The sequence below is a fragment of the Oryctolagus cuniculus genome, chromosome 6 (genome assembly GCF_964237555.1).
Source record: "Oryctolagus cuniculus chromosome 6, mOryCun1.1, whole genome shotgun sequence".
Lineage (NCBI taxonomy): Eukaryota > Metazoa > Chordata > Mammalia > Lagomorpha > Leporidae > Oryctolagus > Oryctolagus cuniculus.
Window position 1 is genome coordinate 62480445 of NC_091437.1, and position 15975 is coordinate 62496419.

A 15975-nucleotide genomic window follows, 5' to 3' on the forward strand; every position below is an offset into this window, starting at 1 on the left:
GGCGCCGCGGCTCACTAGGCTAATCCTCCGCCTAGCTGCGCCGGCACACCGGGTTCTAGTCCTGGTCGGGGCGCCGGATTCTGTCCCGGTTGCCCCTCTTCCAGGCCAGCTCTCTGCTGTGGCCAGGGAGTACAGTGGAGGATGGCCCAGGTGCTTGGGCCCTGCACCCCATGGGAGACCAGGAAAAGCACCTGGCTCCTGGCTCCTGCCATCGGATCAGCGCGGTGCGCCGGCCGCCACGGCGGCCATTGGAGGGTGAACCAACGGCAAAGGAAGACCTTTCTCTCTCTGTCTCTCTCTCTCACTATCCACTCTGCCTGTCAAAAAAAAAAAAAAAAAAAAAAAAAAGCCTCCTCCAGGTCCCCCACACAGGTGCAGGGGCCCAAGGACCTGGGCCGTCCTCCACTGCTCTCCCAGGCCACAACAGAGAGCTGGATTGGAGCGGAGCTACTGGGACTGTGTTTTCTAATGTATAAAAATAATACATAAATGCATAACTCAAGATGAAATATGAAAAGAATCACATTCAGATAACCTCCCTACTACTCTTTCGTTTTTTTTAAGATTTATTTATTTGAAAGGCAGGGTTACAGAGAGAGGGAGGGAAAGAGAGAGAGAGAGATCTTCTGTCTGCTGGTTCACTCCCCAAATGGTTGCAATGACTGAGGCTGGGCAAGGTTGAAACCAGTAGCCCAGGGGCTGGCACCATGGCTCACTTGGTTAATTCTCCGCCTGCGGTGCCAGCATCCCATATGGGTGCCGGGTTCTAGTCCCAGCTGCTCCTCTTCCAGTACAGCTCTCTGCTGTGGCCCGGGAGGACAGTGGAGGATGGCCCAAGTGTTTGGGCCCCAGCACCCGCATGGGAGACCAGGAAGAAGTACCTGGCTCTTGGCTTCGGATAGGTGCAACGCTGGCCATTTGGGGAGTGAACCAACGGAAGGAAGACCTTTTTCTCTGTCTCTCTCTCACTGTCTGTAACTCGACCTGTCAAATAAATAATAATAATAATAATAAAAAGAAACCAGTAGCCTGGAGCTTCTTCCAGGTCTCCCATGTGGATGCAGGGACCCAAGCAGTTGAGCCATCTTCTACTGCTTTCCCAGGCACATTAGCAGGGAGCTGGATCAGAAGTAAACCGGCTGGGACTTGAACCAGTGCCCTTATGGGATGCTGCTGTAGTAGACAACAGCTTAACATGTTATGCTATGACACAGCCCCCCCCCCCCCCACTGCTATTTCTTAGTCCTACTATCCCAGCATAACCATAATACTATATAATTTCTTTTCATTCTTTCCAAGTATTTTTATGCCTAAGTATTATTCTCCCCCAGATAGACCATAATATCTGTTTATATGGATTCTACATATTGATATGTATAACCATATTATAATCTGAGACTGATAAAAAGGTAATTCATTTTTCAAAGCCTTTTAACAAAAGTAACATTTTTATGAAAAAATAATCATTTTTACAAGTCTTTTCTGTGTCTAATTTAATAGGAAGGAGCTGGATTTTCATGTCTGCTTCAGCCTTTAATCTGTTTTGGTATGTAGTTTTAGTTAAAAGTGCATGATGAAAATCCAGTTTCGTCTAGGTGTATATGGTATTTCGGTAGCAGCCTTTACAGATAACTGGATATTCTTTGATACTGGGGTGGTGACTTATTGAGTTAGCTACAGTGGAACTTGAAACTACGTCAGTGATTTTTTTTTTTTCATCTTCTGTTACATTAAAATCCAATCATTCGTATTGTATTTTGAAAGGATCTTTTACCAGTAAGTGATTTTATATATCCATTCTTTGGCTCTTCAGAAAATTCTGGTTTGCTGATTTAATCTAGATCTTCCAAGTGGTGCTAGTATTTTACTATGTAATATCATGAATAGTGCCATCAATCTCATCAGAGCTACCTTTAAATATTAGAACACCATTAGACCTTCTGGTGGCAAATGTAAGTTTTTTAAAATTCTGATATTTGCTTGGAAGCCCTTACTTTATAATTGACAACAAATGCTGTTAGGTATGTGGGTTTTTTTGTTTGTTTTGTTTTTTTAAAGTTGGAGTTACAGGCTGGTGCCACAGCTCACTAGGCTAATCCGCCTGTGGCGCCGGCACCCCGGGTTCTAGTCCCAGTTGGGGCGTTGGATTCTGTCCCGGTTGTTCCTTTTCCAGTACTGCTCTCTGCTGTGGCCCAGGAAGACAGTGGAGGATGGCCCAAGTGTTTGGGCCCTGCCACCCACAGGGGAGACCAGGAGGAAGCACCTGGCTCCTGGCTTCGGATTGGCGCAGCACACCGGCCGTAGCGGTCATTTGGGGGGTGAACCAATGGAAGGAAGACCTTTCTCTCTCTCTCTCTCTCTCTGTCTCTTTTTCTCTTTCTCTCTTTCTAACTCTGCCTGTCAAAAAAGAAATAATTTTAAAAAAATTTTTTTTAAATGTTAGTTACAGCAAGAGAGGAGAGACATACTCCATCCGTTGGTTCACACCCAAATGGTGTCAACAGCTAGAGCTGGGTCAGATAGAAACCAGAAGCCATGAGCTTCCTCCAGGTTTCCCACATGGGTGCAGAGGCCTAAGGACTTGGGCAATCTTCCACTGCTTTCCTAGCACATTAGCAGGGAGCTGGATAGGAAGTGGAGCAGCTGGGACTTACTGGTGCTCATTTGGGATGCCAGCACTGCAAACAGTAGACTAACCCCCTGTGCCACAGCCCAGGCCCCGTATGCTTTATTATTATTATTATTATTATTATTATTTTATTTGACAGAGTTACAGTGAGAGAGAGACAGAGAGAAAGGTCTTCCTTCTGTTGGTTCACTCCCCAAATGGCCGCTGCGGCCAGCGCTGCACCGATCCGAAGCCAAGAGCCAGGTACTTCTTCCTGGTCTCCCATGCGGGTGCTGGGGCCCAAACACTTGGGCCATCCTCCACTGTCCTCCTGGGCCACAGCAGAGAGCTATACTGGAAGAGGAGCAATCAGGACTAGAACTCAGCACCCATGTGGAATGCCGGTGCCACTGACAGGATTAACCAAGAGAGCCACGGCTCCGGCCATTTTTTTTTTTAATAACAGCTTTATTTACACATGATTAGTCTGATTCATTACTTTTTTTTTCTTTTATTTATTTATTTATTTATTTATTATTATTTTTTTGACAGGCAGAGTGGACAGTGAGAGAGAGAGACAGAGAAAGGTCTTCCTTTTGCCGTTGATTCACCCTCTAATGGCCGCCGCGGCCAGCACGCTGCGGCCGGCGCACCGCGCTGATCCGATGGCAGGAGCCAGGTGCTTATCCTGGTCTCCCATGGGGTGCAGGGCCCAAGCACTTGGGCCATCCTCCACTGCACTCCCTGGCCACACAGCAGAGAGCTGGCCTGGAAGAGGGGCAACCGGGACAGAATCCGGCGCCCCGACCGGGACTAGAACCCGGTGTACCGGCACCGCAAGGCGGAGGATTAGCCTATTGAGCCGTGGTGCCGGTCAAGTCTGATTCATTACTACAGGATGCAACAAAATTAAGCATATCATGGTCCTAATATACCCTCCTCCTCAGAAAACATAAATATCACACAAGATATAAACTTGCCCTAAATAAGTACCCTAAGCCACATCAACTTCCTGGAATATCACAATATTACTACACTAACCTAGAAAATGTAAACCCTACTGAGCTGTTTACAGAACCCCCTGTAATGCTCTGGAAACATTGCAGAGATTGCATTAGCTTCCTCCTCTTGAGGTAGCTCAAAGTGAAAGCACAGCAAAATTACATGTTTTTCTACACTGCCACTGAGACCGTCTAGGGAATGAGCCGGTGGGTAGAATCCTTCTGTTCCTCCATCTTTTCTCTGTCATCGCCTTTCATGAATCTTTTTTTAAAATGCCTTTACACTAAGTCTAAACTTGACTAAAGACAAGCTTTACTTTATTTCCCAGAGCTATGGGCATTTTACAAAGTACTCAAGAAATTAATAGCTTATAAAAATGGGGGGAAGGAGGATGGCAATGTGGTGTGTGGTAGGGCTGCTGCCTGACACACCAGTATCCATATGGGTGCCAGTTTGCATCCCTTCTGCTCTGCTGCTGATCCAGATCCTTGCTGATGGCCTGGGAAAGATAACAGGAGATGGCTCTTGCCACTCACATTGAAGACCCAGGAGAAGCTCCTGGCTCCTGGCTTTGGCTTGGCCCAGCCCTGGCCTCTGCAGCCGTCTAGGGAGTGAACCAGCGAATGGAAGATCTCTCCATGTCTCTCCCTCTCTGACTTAAAAAATAAATAAATTTTATAAAAATTTATTTTATTTTATTTATTTGACAGAGTTAGACAGTGAGAGACAGAGAGAAAGGTCTTCCTTCCGTTGGTTCACCCTCCAATGGCCGCCGCGGCCAGCGTGCTGCGGCCGGCACACTGCGCTGATCCGATGGCAGGAGCCAGGTACTTATCCTGGTCTCCCATGGGGTGCAGGGCCCAAGAACCTGGGCCATCCTCCACTGCACTCCCTGGCCACAACAGAGAGCTGGCCTGGAAGAGGGGCAACCGGCATAGAATCCGGCACCCCGACCAGGACTAGAACCCGGTATGCCGGCACCGCAAGGCAGAGGATTAGCCTAGTGAGCCGCAGCGCCGGCCGAGGTTGTTTCTTGATCGGTGCCAATGGCATAGTCTTGACTCACAGGAGAGGCAGTGTCTCGGGAATGAACCAGCAGATGATGACCCCAACACATCTGCCAGAGTAGTTCTTGAAGTACATGGTCCTGCTTGAAGAAGTGAAGCCTGGAACCCCAGGTGGCTGCCCAGTGGAACTGCCATGTCTGGAATGCTGAAAAAGATCTCCTGCCCATCTGTCAGATTGCAGCCATCCCAGTGGTTATAAAGTAGTAGCTCGTTGTGCTTTAGTGTTGGATCTCCTCGATGACTAATACTGATGTTGAACATCTTTTTACATTCTTGGCCATTTATATATCTTCTCTGCCAAGATGTCTGTTCAAAGTCCTTTGACCATTTATAAATTGTGTTGTCTTTGATATTGAGTTGTAAGGATTCTTTATATATTCTGGGTATTAGACCCTTACAGATCGATGATTTGAAAGCGTTTTCTTCCATTCTGTGTTTCCTCTTCACTCTCTTTTTATACATAGATTTTTAATTTTGATAAAGACCGATTTATCAGTTTTTTTCTTATGTTGCAAAGATTTACACTCTTGTTTTCTTTGTAAGAATTTATAGCTCTTACATCTAAGTCTTTAATGTACTGTGAGTTAATTTTTGTGTATTGTGTGACTTAGGGTGTCAACTTCTTTCTTTTGTATGTGATTATTTAATTGTCCTAATTCCATTTGTTGAATGTAAGTAAGGAGCTACCTATTATTACCTATATTGGAAAGTTGTTTTTTTTTTTTAAGATTTATTTATATATTGAAAGGCAGAGTTAGAGAGAGATCTTCCATCTACTGGTTCACTCCCCCAAATGATCAGGGCAGGGCAGGGCATAACCAGGCTGAAGCCAGGATCCCCAAACTCATCCAGGTCTCCCATGTGGGTAGCAGGGGTCCAGGAACTTGGGCCATCCTCTGCTTCTTTCCCAGGCACATTAGCAGGGTCTGGATCAGAAGTGGAGCAGTTGGGATTTGAACCAGCACAGGTGACAGCCTAACCCAGTAAACCCCAATGCCAGACCCAAAACTGGAGTTTTTTGTTTGTTTTAAGATTTATTTATTTATTTATTTATTTGAAAGGTATAAATAATGACAGAGAGAAGGAGAGACAGGGTAAAACTGGAACATTTAAAGTCAGCTATCCACTTTAGAGACCACATAACTCTCTGAAAGACCACCTTCACTCTGACAGCAGCTGCAAGTTAAATAGGTTCCATAAACCACCCTCTGGTTTAATAGTTGACTGGAAAACCACTGAAATCTGTTATAAATGTTACAGTTCATTCTGGAGAACAGATACAGATTAAATTCAGCTGAAGGAGAAGACACATAGGGCAGAGACTCACAAGTTTCCAAACATTCCTCTCCAGTGGAGTCAGGATACACTGACTCTCCTGGCACAGGTGTGTAACAATATGGAAAGTATTGCCAACCTGAGCCTCTGTGTCTGGTGTTGTTGGGGCTTCATTATCGAAGCATAATTGATTCAATTGGCTGCCCACACTTAGTCTCCATGATGACTTATGCTGGAGTTATCCAGAATCCTCCCCTTCAACCACAAGGTTGCTCTTTCTGGTATAACCAGTCTTCACTGTAAGACTATTGGGTGTGGGAGCTTCAACCTACAGGTACCAGAGCAGTCATCTGGTATGATGCAAGAGGCCAGATATCTCATTGGGAAGGCTGGTTTTCGGTTTGATTTTTTATTACTATTATTATTCTGGGACAAATAACCATTTTTTTTTTTTAAGATTTATTTTATTCATTTAAAAGGCAAAGAGACAGGGAAAGATGCAGCGAGAGAGCTTCCCTCCACTGCTTCACTCCCCAAATGGCTGCAATGGTCAGACCAGGCCTTACCAAAGCCAGGAGTCAGGAACTCTTACAAGTCTCCCACATGGGTGGCAGGGGTCTAAATACTTGGGTCATCGTCTGCTGCTTTCCCAGGCTCATTAGCAGGGAGCTGGATTTGAAGTGGAGCAGCCAAGACTTGAAACAGTGTACATTTGAGATACCAGCATTGCATGCTGTGGCTTTATCTGCCCCGCCACAATGTCAACCCCCAAACAACTGTTTTCAGGCATAGAGTTAGGAAGGGAATGAGGGGCAGGGCATTATTGTGCTTCAGCAGGTCAAATTACCTCCTATGATGTGTGTATCCCATATCAGAGTTCCAGGATCCTGGCTACTCCACTCCTGATCCGGTTCCCTGCTACTATGCTGGGAAATAGTGGATGATGGCTAAAGTACTTAAGTTCCTGCAACCCGTGTGGGAGACCTGGATGGAGTTCCTGTTCCTGGTTTCATCCTGGCCCAACCCAGGCTGTTGGAACCATTTGACGAGTGAATCAGCAGATGGAAGATGTCTCTTTCTCCCTCCTTCCCCCACTTCCTCTCTTTCTCCCTCCCTCCCTCCCTCTCTCTCTCTCTCTCTTTTTCTGCTTTTCAAATAGATAGTCAACCTTTTTTTTAAAAAAAAAAAAAAAGATTTATTTATTTTACTTGTAAGAGTTACACAGAGAGAGAAGGAGAGGCAAAGAGAGAGAGAGGTCTGCTGTCGCTCCCCCTCTTCGTGGAGGAACGACACAAAACCCTGCCTAGGCTTCCTATCCGAGTCACGGCACCATTATGTCGCTCCCCCTCTTCGTGGAGGAACGACACAGGACCCTGCGCTGTTCTTTCTGTCTGCTCGGCCCTCCCCGGGTTTGCTGCTGGTTCCTCCCGGGTTGGCTACTATCCCTTCCACCTCCGTGGAAGGGCAGTTCCCCCTGGCCACATTCCCCACTTCCGCAGGGGAGCGGCACACCGCCGGCCGGCTCTTCTCGGGGGCTGCACAGGTGTTCCCTTAGATGTTCCCCTTAGATGTTCCCGGTGCATGCCGTCTCTCTCCTCCTTTATAGTCCTCCTCCGCCAATCCCAACTCGGCTGCCCACACGCCGAGTACGCTGCTCTCCAATCAGGAGCAAGTCCTACAGTTTATTGGTTTAACTGGAGGCAGCTGTGCGGAAGCTGTTTACTTCTCTCCCAGCGCCATATTGTGGGAGAGCAGATGCATAGAATAAGTCTTAATTCCAGTAACTCAGTCCAGTCCGGGCTGCTCCCCACAGTCTGCATCCACTGGTTCACTCCCCAGTTGGTGCAATGGCCGGAGCTATGATGATCCGAAGCCTGGAGCCAGGAGCTTCCTCCAGGTCTCCCACATGGGTGCAGGAGCCCAAGGACTTGAGCCATCTTCTACTGTTTTCCCAGGCCATAGCAGAGAGCTGGATTGGAAGTGGAACAGCCGGGTTTTGAACCGGCACCCATATGGGATGTCGGCACTGCAGGCGGCGGCTTTACCTGTTATGCCGTAGCGCTAGCCCCAACTCTTTTTTTTTTTTTTTTTTTTTTTTTTTTTAAGATTATTTATTTGAAAGATTTACAGAGAGGCAGGGGCAAAGGGAGAGAGACAGAGAGAGGTCTTCCATCTGCTGGTTCACTCCCCAGATGGCCTCAACGGTCAGAGCTGGGCCAGTCCAAAGCCAGGAGCCAGAGCTTCATCTGGGTCTCCCATATGGGTGCAGGGGTCCAAGTACTTGGGCCAACTTCTGCTTTCCCAGGCCATAGCAGAGCTGGATTGGAAGAGGAGCAGCCGGGACTAGAACTGGCGCCCACATGGGATGCCAGCACTGCAGGCGGCAGCTTTGCCCTCTATGCCACAGCACCACCCCCAGTAATAAACCTTTTTTAAAGAAAGGAGGTGGGAGCCTGGTGGTGTGGCTCAGCAGATTAAGCTGCCACCTGCAGCACCAGCATCCTATGTGAGCACCAGTTCAAGAACTAGCTACTCCACTTCTGATGTAGCTCCCTGCTAATGTGCCTTGGAAAGCAGAAGATGATGGCCCAAGTGTTTGGGCCTCTGCCATCCATGAAGGAGACCCAATGGAATTCCAGACTCCAGGCTTTGGCCTGGCCCAGCCTCAGCCATTGCGATCATCTGGAGAGTGAACTAACGGATGGAAGACCTCTGTCTGTGCATCTCCTTCTCTCTCTGTAGCTCTGCCTTTCAAATATAAGTAAATAAATCTGAAAAGGGAGGAGTGGTGTGAAATGGTTTTTTGTTGTTAACTGAGTTACCAGTTGCCTACCTGGAGTTTTATTAGGATCTTTATATATGACCATTCCATTCCATTTTAAAGTTAATTTTTTTTTTTTTTTTTTTTTGGACAGGCAGAGTTAGACAGAGAGAAAGGTCTTCCTTTGCCATTGGTTCACCCCCCAAGTAGCTGCCACGGCTGGCGTGCTGCGCCAATCTGAAGCCAGGAGCCACGTGCCTCTTCCTGGTCTCCCATGGGGGTGCAGGGCCCAAGCATTTGGGCCATCCTCCATCGCACTCCCGGGCCACAGCAGAGAGCTGGACTGGAAGAGGAGCAACTGGGACAGAATCCGGCGCCCCAACCGGGACTGGAACCCGGGGTGCCGGTGCCACAGGCGGAGGATTAGCCAAGTGAGCCAAGGCGCCAGCCCAAAGTTAACTCTTAAGACATATTGTTCTGGCCGGCGCCGCGGCTCACTAGGCTAATCCTCCGCCTTGTGGCGCCGGCACACCGGGTTCTAGTCCCGGTCGGGGCGCCAGATTCTGTCCCGGTTGCCCCTCTTCCAGGCCAGCTCTCTGATGTGGCCAGGGAGTGCAGTGGAGGATGGCCCAAGTGCTTGGGCCCTGCACCCCATGGGAGACCAGGATAAGTACCTGGCTCCTGCCATCGGATCAGCGCAGTGCGCAGGCCGCAGCGCGCTGGCCACGGCGGTCATTAGAGGGAGAACCAACGGCAAAGGAAGACCTTTTTCTCTGTCTCTCTCACTGTCCACTCTGCCTGTCAAAAAATAAAAAAAAAAAAGAAATTTTGTTCCTTCATTGTTTCATTGTTGTGTCCAAAGAAACTGAGGCTCATAAGTTGAACAACTTTCTGAGTGATGGAACTAGTATTCTGACCTAAGTTTCTCATTTCCAAAGTCCTCCATCAGATACCTCTGATCCAAACTGCTCTACTGCAGTGTCCACTAGGGATTGTGGAGTGAAGCACTGCATTCTAAGTAATATATTGCATTTGAATAAAAGCAGGGTGTTTGCTACATAAATGTAGTCTCCTGCTAGCTTCCCTGGTTTCTACTATGTGCGAATTCTCATTGTCTCCCAGTACGGCAAGCTGAAAGTTCCTTGAAGATGCACTCCTCTGGTGACCTTTGTGAAATGATCATCCAAGCATTTGTTGCATCTCTCCTTCTGAGTTGATCTGGACATCACTGAAATTCTTGTATCTGTTTTCCTCCTCAGGCTGCTGTACAGGACAGACTGAATGAGCAAGAGGGTGTACCCAGTGTTTTCAACCCACCTCCATCCCGACCCCTGCAGGTTAATACAGCTGACCACAGGATATACAGCTATGTTGTCTCAAGACCACAACCAAGGGCAAGTCATTTTGCAGCTGGAATTTCCCACTTTTTAATTTTATAAGTTCCTTCATTTGGTTATATTGATTTCTCTATGATAGGAGTAAAGGAAATGTTTAGAATGTAAATTTGTTACCTAGACCTGGGCCCTTTCTAGATTTAGTACATATATAGTTTTTCTTTGATGGTTTAATAAATTGTTGGAGATTCTATCATTTTTTCTGTTTTTGGCTGGTTGGTTGGAGAGTACCCTTTTTTTTTTTTTTTCTGAGTGCATAGATTTATTTATGTGTCTAAAAGTGTTTGATACATGTTTAATAGATCTCTGCTTTTAGATTATGATCTGTTTACCAACTTCTTTGTTGCTTCAGTTCACTTAATTTTAAACCTACTTTTGAGGAAGTACTTGGGATCTTTATGGGGGCCTTGGCCACATCTTTGAAACTAGTTTTGAAGGACTAATAGGAAGAAGGTGGTTCACTTAAATTCAGCAGGCATTTTAAGAGTCCTCCAAGGGGCTGGCATTGTGACTTAATGAGTTAATCTGCCTGCAATGCTGGCATCTCATAATGGTACCAGTTCCAATCCAGCCCCCTGCTGATGTACTTGGGAAAGCAGTGGAAAATGGCCCGAGGCCTTGATCTCCTACACCCACCTGGGAGTCCTGGGTGGAGTTCTAGGCTATTGGCTTCAGCCCAGCTGCAGCCATTGCATCGATTTGGGGAGTGAAACAGCAGATGGAAATATTTTTCTCGCTCTCTCTCTCTCTCTCTGCCTTTCAAGTAAATAAATCTTTAAAAAAAAAAAAAAAAAAAAAAAAAGCATGCGCCAATAGCCTGGTATTTTGCTTTTGGGAATCTGAAGATAAGAGCCAGTCTTCCCATTTTAAATTTAATTTCTGCCGGTGCCGTGGCTCACTAGGCTAATCCTCCGCCTAGCGGCTCCGGCACACCGGGTTCTAGTCCCGGTTGGGGCGCCGGATTCTGTCCCGGTTGCCCTCTTCCAGGCCAGCCCTCTGCTGTGGCCAGGGAGTGCAGTGGAGGATGGCCCAAGTGCTTGGGCCCTGCACCCCATGGGAGACCAGGAAAAGCACCTGGCTCCTGGCTCCTGCCATTGGATCAGCGCGGTGCGCCAGCCGCGGCGGCCATTGGAGGGTGAACCACCGGCAAAGGAAGACCTTTCTCTCTGTCTCTCTCTCTCACTGTCCACTCTGCCTGTGAAAAAAACAAAAAAACAAAACAAAACAAACTTTAATTTCTCACAGTCTAGTTACAGAAGTCAGATGTGTGTACTAAAAATGAACTCTAAGGAATTTCTTGGAGTTTCACTTTCTTACCCTTGGAGTTCAACTTACCTTTTTTTTTTTTATTTATTTATTTTTTTTGGACAGATAGAGTTAGACAGTGAGAGAGACAGAGAGAAAGGTCTTCCTTCCATTGGTTCACTCCCCAAATGGCCGCTACGGCCGGCACTGCGCCGACCCGAAGCCGGGAGCCAGGTGCTTCCTCCTGGTCTCCCATGCGTGTGCAGGCGCCCAAGCACTTGGGCCATCCTCTACTGCCTTCCCGGGCCACAGCAGAGAGCTGGACTAGAAGAGGAGCAAACGGGACTAGAACCCAGTGCCTGTATGGGATGCCAGTGCCGCAGGCAGAGGATTAACCAAGGGAGCCACGGCGCCAGCCCTTTTTTTTTTTTTCTTGAGATTTTTTTTTTTTTTTTTTTTTAAATCTGAAAGACAGAGATACACAGAGAAAGGAGAGAGGCACAGAGAGGTCTTCCATCTATTGGTTCACTCCTCAGATGGCTGCAGTGTCCAGAGCTGGGCCAATTCAAAGCCAGGAACTTCTTCTGGGTTTCCCACATGCATGCAGGGACCCAACCACTTGGGCCATCTTCCACTGCATTTCCCCAGCGAATTAGTAGAGGACAGGATCAGAAGTAGAGTAGCCAGGACTTGAACTGGCGCCCATATGGGATGCCAGCACTGCAGGCAGAGGCTTAACCTTCTAAAGCACGTTGCTAACCCCTACATTTACCTCTTGTACTTGTGTTGTGAATACTAAGAAAGCACTCCCTTTACTCTTTTTTTTTTAAGATTGTATTTTTTATAAAGGTTGTATTTTTTTATTTGAGATGTAGAATGACAGAGAGGGAGAGACAGAGAGAAAGGTCTTCCATCCACTGGTTCACTCCCCAAATGGGCACAATGGCCAGAACTGGGCTGATCTGAAGCCAGGAGCATCTTCTGGTCTCCCACATTGGTGCAGGGGCCCAACCACCTGGGCCGTCTTCTACTGCTTTCCCAGGCCATAGCAGAGAGCTGGATTTGAAGAGGAACAGCTGGGACATGAACTGGTGCCCATATGAGATGCTGGCTCTGTAGGTGGAGGCTTAGCCTACTACACCATAGCACTGACTCCCTCTCTGTAATCTTGCAGCAATTATAATATAATCATCATTACACTTTTTGTGGAATACTTGATACTTTAACATTCCATCCCTTGAAGCCACTGATAATATGCAACCCTATAATTAAATGCCTTTTGCATATATTTAAGATTTATTTATCTATTTGAAAGGCAAGGTTAGAGAAAGAGCTCTTCCATACGTTGGTTCACTCACCAAATGGTTTCAACAGCCAGGACTGAACCAAGCTGAAGCCAGGAGCCCAGAACTCCATCCATGCCTCCCACATCAGTAGCAGAGGCCCAAGTACTTAGGCCATCTTCCACTGCTTTCCCAGGCACATTAGCAGAGAGCTGGATCAAAAATGGAACAGCCAATGGTACTTAACCAGTGATTAACTTGCTGTACCACAATGCTGGCCCCTGCCTTTTCTGTCTTAACTAAGTACTTTGCATGCATTGTATCCATAACTTTTGCAATTTGAAACTAAATTAGCATGGATTTCTTTTTTCCTTCTTTACAATTTCATGAATAGACAGTTAGTTCCTGCCTCAGCATACAATTTTTTTTAACTTGAGAATTTTTACCTTTTCACATAAAGGAAGTACTTTATGGCTTTTCTCTGGTGACTGAATTGATAGCATCACTACTATTTTGGGACCTTTATTAATTGCAATAAAAATCACTTGAACACAGGTTGATCTAATAACCAAGGTGACTATGTAACAAGCAGGGATACACTAGAAAGGGACCTTTCAGGGGTCCACATTGTGGCGCAGTAGGTAGAGCAGCCACCTACAGCGGCAGCTTCCCATATAGGTACTGGTTCAAGTCCTGGCTGCTTCACTTCTCATCCAGCTCCTTGCAAATGTGCCTGGGGAAGCAACAGAAGATGGCTGAAGTCCTTGGGCCCCTGCACCAACATGGGAGACCCAGATGAAGCTCTGGCTCCTGGCTTCAGCCTGGCCCGGCTCTACCCAACGAGACCATCTGGGGAGTGAACCAGCAGATAAAAGATATCTCTCTCTACCTCTGCCTCTCCTTCTCTGTAACTCTTTAAAATAAATAAACAAACATCTTAAAATAAAGGGGCAGGAATCTTGTCTAAGCACTTATTCCAAGCAGAATGGAAGGAGGCAGTATGAGATTTCATCACACAGCTTAATATGGTGCACAATTTAAAACTTACGTATTATTTATTTCTGAACGTTTCCATTTAAAATGTTCAGACTATAGTTGACCATAGATAACTGAAACCATGGAAAGTGAAACTATGAATAAGGGGGAAAACTATAGTTGTTGGGGATATTGTAAAGTAGAAAATTTCTAGAGCAATTATATGACTCAAGTCTGTATATGCCCAGTGTTTCTACAGCTTGCTTTGAGCTTATTAACTTAGTCTTTGGACCCAAATGTCAGCCATGGGGCTGCAGAGCTCCCTCACCATGGGCACAGAAGGGATCTCAGGTTAACACAATATGTTTTAAGGAATGCTTTCTAGGGACAGACGTTTTGCACAGCAGCTAAGATGCCTGTGTCCCACATTGGACTACCTAGGTTCAGTTCTCAGCCCTGCTCCCTATTCAGTTCCTGCTAATGAAGACCCTGGGAGGCAGCAGCCAGAGTTCAAGTAATTAGGTTCCCACCCTCCACGTGGGAGATGTAGATTGAGTTCCTGGCTCCCAGCCTTGAACCTGGTCATTGGCAGGCATTTAGGGAATGAGCCCAGCAGATGGGAGCTCTCTGTCTCTGTTTCTCTGCCTCTCAAATAAATAAATATTTTTTTAAAGAAAATGTTTTATAAACTATAGGGCCCTTTATGTTAGTTAATAATAACAGCAATAATTCTGTTAATAATTAGCATTACTAAAATTAGCAGCTACATAGGGATTTGTCATTGTGAATGCAGTATAATAATAGCTTCTCATTTATGTACAAATGTCCAAGATAGTAATAATGATTACTCTTCTTGCTATTTCTGAAGAATGTATTTTGAAGTATAAATCAAAAATGAATGATTATTTATCATTTGTGGAAATAAACTTGCAAATGGACTTGACAGTGTAAGTAGCTACAGGAAAAGTGTAAAAGGAAATTTAATACAAAAATTAGGTGAGAAAAATGGTACTAAGTGAAGTGAGGTCACAGTCAATGGCTCTAAAGGCTGAAGTAGCCAGGAAGAGAGAACTGTTGTGCAGAAGGAGAGATCATGTGAGAGGGGAAGAGTGACAATCTGAATTAGCAATTTTAATAAAGGTTCTTTCAAAGATGTTTGTTTATTTATTTATTTGAAAGGCAGAATGAGAGGTAACTTCCATCTGCTGTTCTGCTACTCAAATGCCCACAGCAACTAGGGTTGGACCAAGCCAAAGCCAAAAGCCTAGAATTATTCAGTCTGGCTCTCCCACATCAGTGGCAGGGACACAGATGCTTGGCTGATCATCTGTCTCCAAGGCACATTAAGCAGGAAGCTCAATTGGAAGCAGAAATGGGCGTGGATCCTGGACATTCATTTATGGAATGCTTGCATCCCAAGTGGCAACTTAACCCACTGCACCACAACACCCACCCTTGAATCAGCCATTTTGTAAAGTATTCAGGATTGAGAGAATGGTCTCTAACTTTGTTTTTGGAATTTCAGGGACTGCTTGGATGGGGTTATTACTTGATAATGCTTCCATTCCGATTTACCTATTACACGATACTTGATATATTTAGGTACGTACCTCTGTATTTATGTATTAGAAGCAGTAGGGTAGACTTTGGAGCTGAAACTTAGACCAGAAAGGTTTTATACTCTTATCAGTTTTGACTTGACAATTTGTCATGAGATTATACTCTTCCTGAACTGTCTTTTAATACAGTGTAAAAATATTTTAAATTGTTCAAGCATAGTGGCAGGTGTTATAAAATGAGAGTTTTAAAATTAGTCTTGCCTGTTGTTTGCAAGAATCATTCTGCCTACATTTATTGGTCTCCTCCCTTCCCCACCATGTTTTTCACCTCTGCATCCCTAGTTAATCTCCACTGCCCTTTCCTTTCTAACCATCATTATCTCCTAGCTTCACATTCCGTAGACCTTGTAACCTAAACCACTTCTTCTGTGTCTGACTGCTCACAAGCTCAACAAATTCTCTTGCTCTGAGATTACCCACTTTGCCCTAGGTTTCAATAGTTGCACCACTCTAGATATTCCTTGTGTACATTGTACTGTGCCCTGGCAACCCCTCAGTTGCTGACACAGGAACCCTTTTTTGTATACTCCCACTTGCTTCATACCTTCACCATTCCCCTAGCTTCCTTTCTGTACCATTCAACGAGCTTTTCATTGGAAGCTGCAGAAAGTACAAGGCTAGAAAATGTGGGCTGGGGCCTGATGTCTTGGCACATCAGATTTGGGTGTTTGATGTAGAGCCACACCCAGGCTTCGTGGGATTCATCCCAGCCAACAAATGGAGCTGTATATCTGATTTGGGCCTTA

At 45.9% G+C, this 15975-nt stretch overlaps 1 protein-coding gene across 3 annotated transcripts in view; it reads left to right on the forward strand.

Annotated features, from left to right (window-relative positions):
• The window catches only part of FAF2 (Fas associated factor family member 2), a gene marked incomplete at its 3' end in the record, with an annotated part of 72904 nt that overhangs the window by 41222 nt on the left and 15707 nt on the right, over positions 1-15975 (forward strand). The window contains 2 exon segments of one of the 3 annotated variants that reach the window (XM_002710411.5): positions 9973-10107; positions 15136-15212. In XM_002710411.5, coding sequence (XP_002710457.1) covers positions 9973-10107; positions 15136-15212 — 212 coding nt within the window. 3 annotated transcript variants of the gene reach the window in all.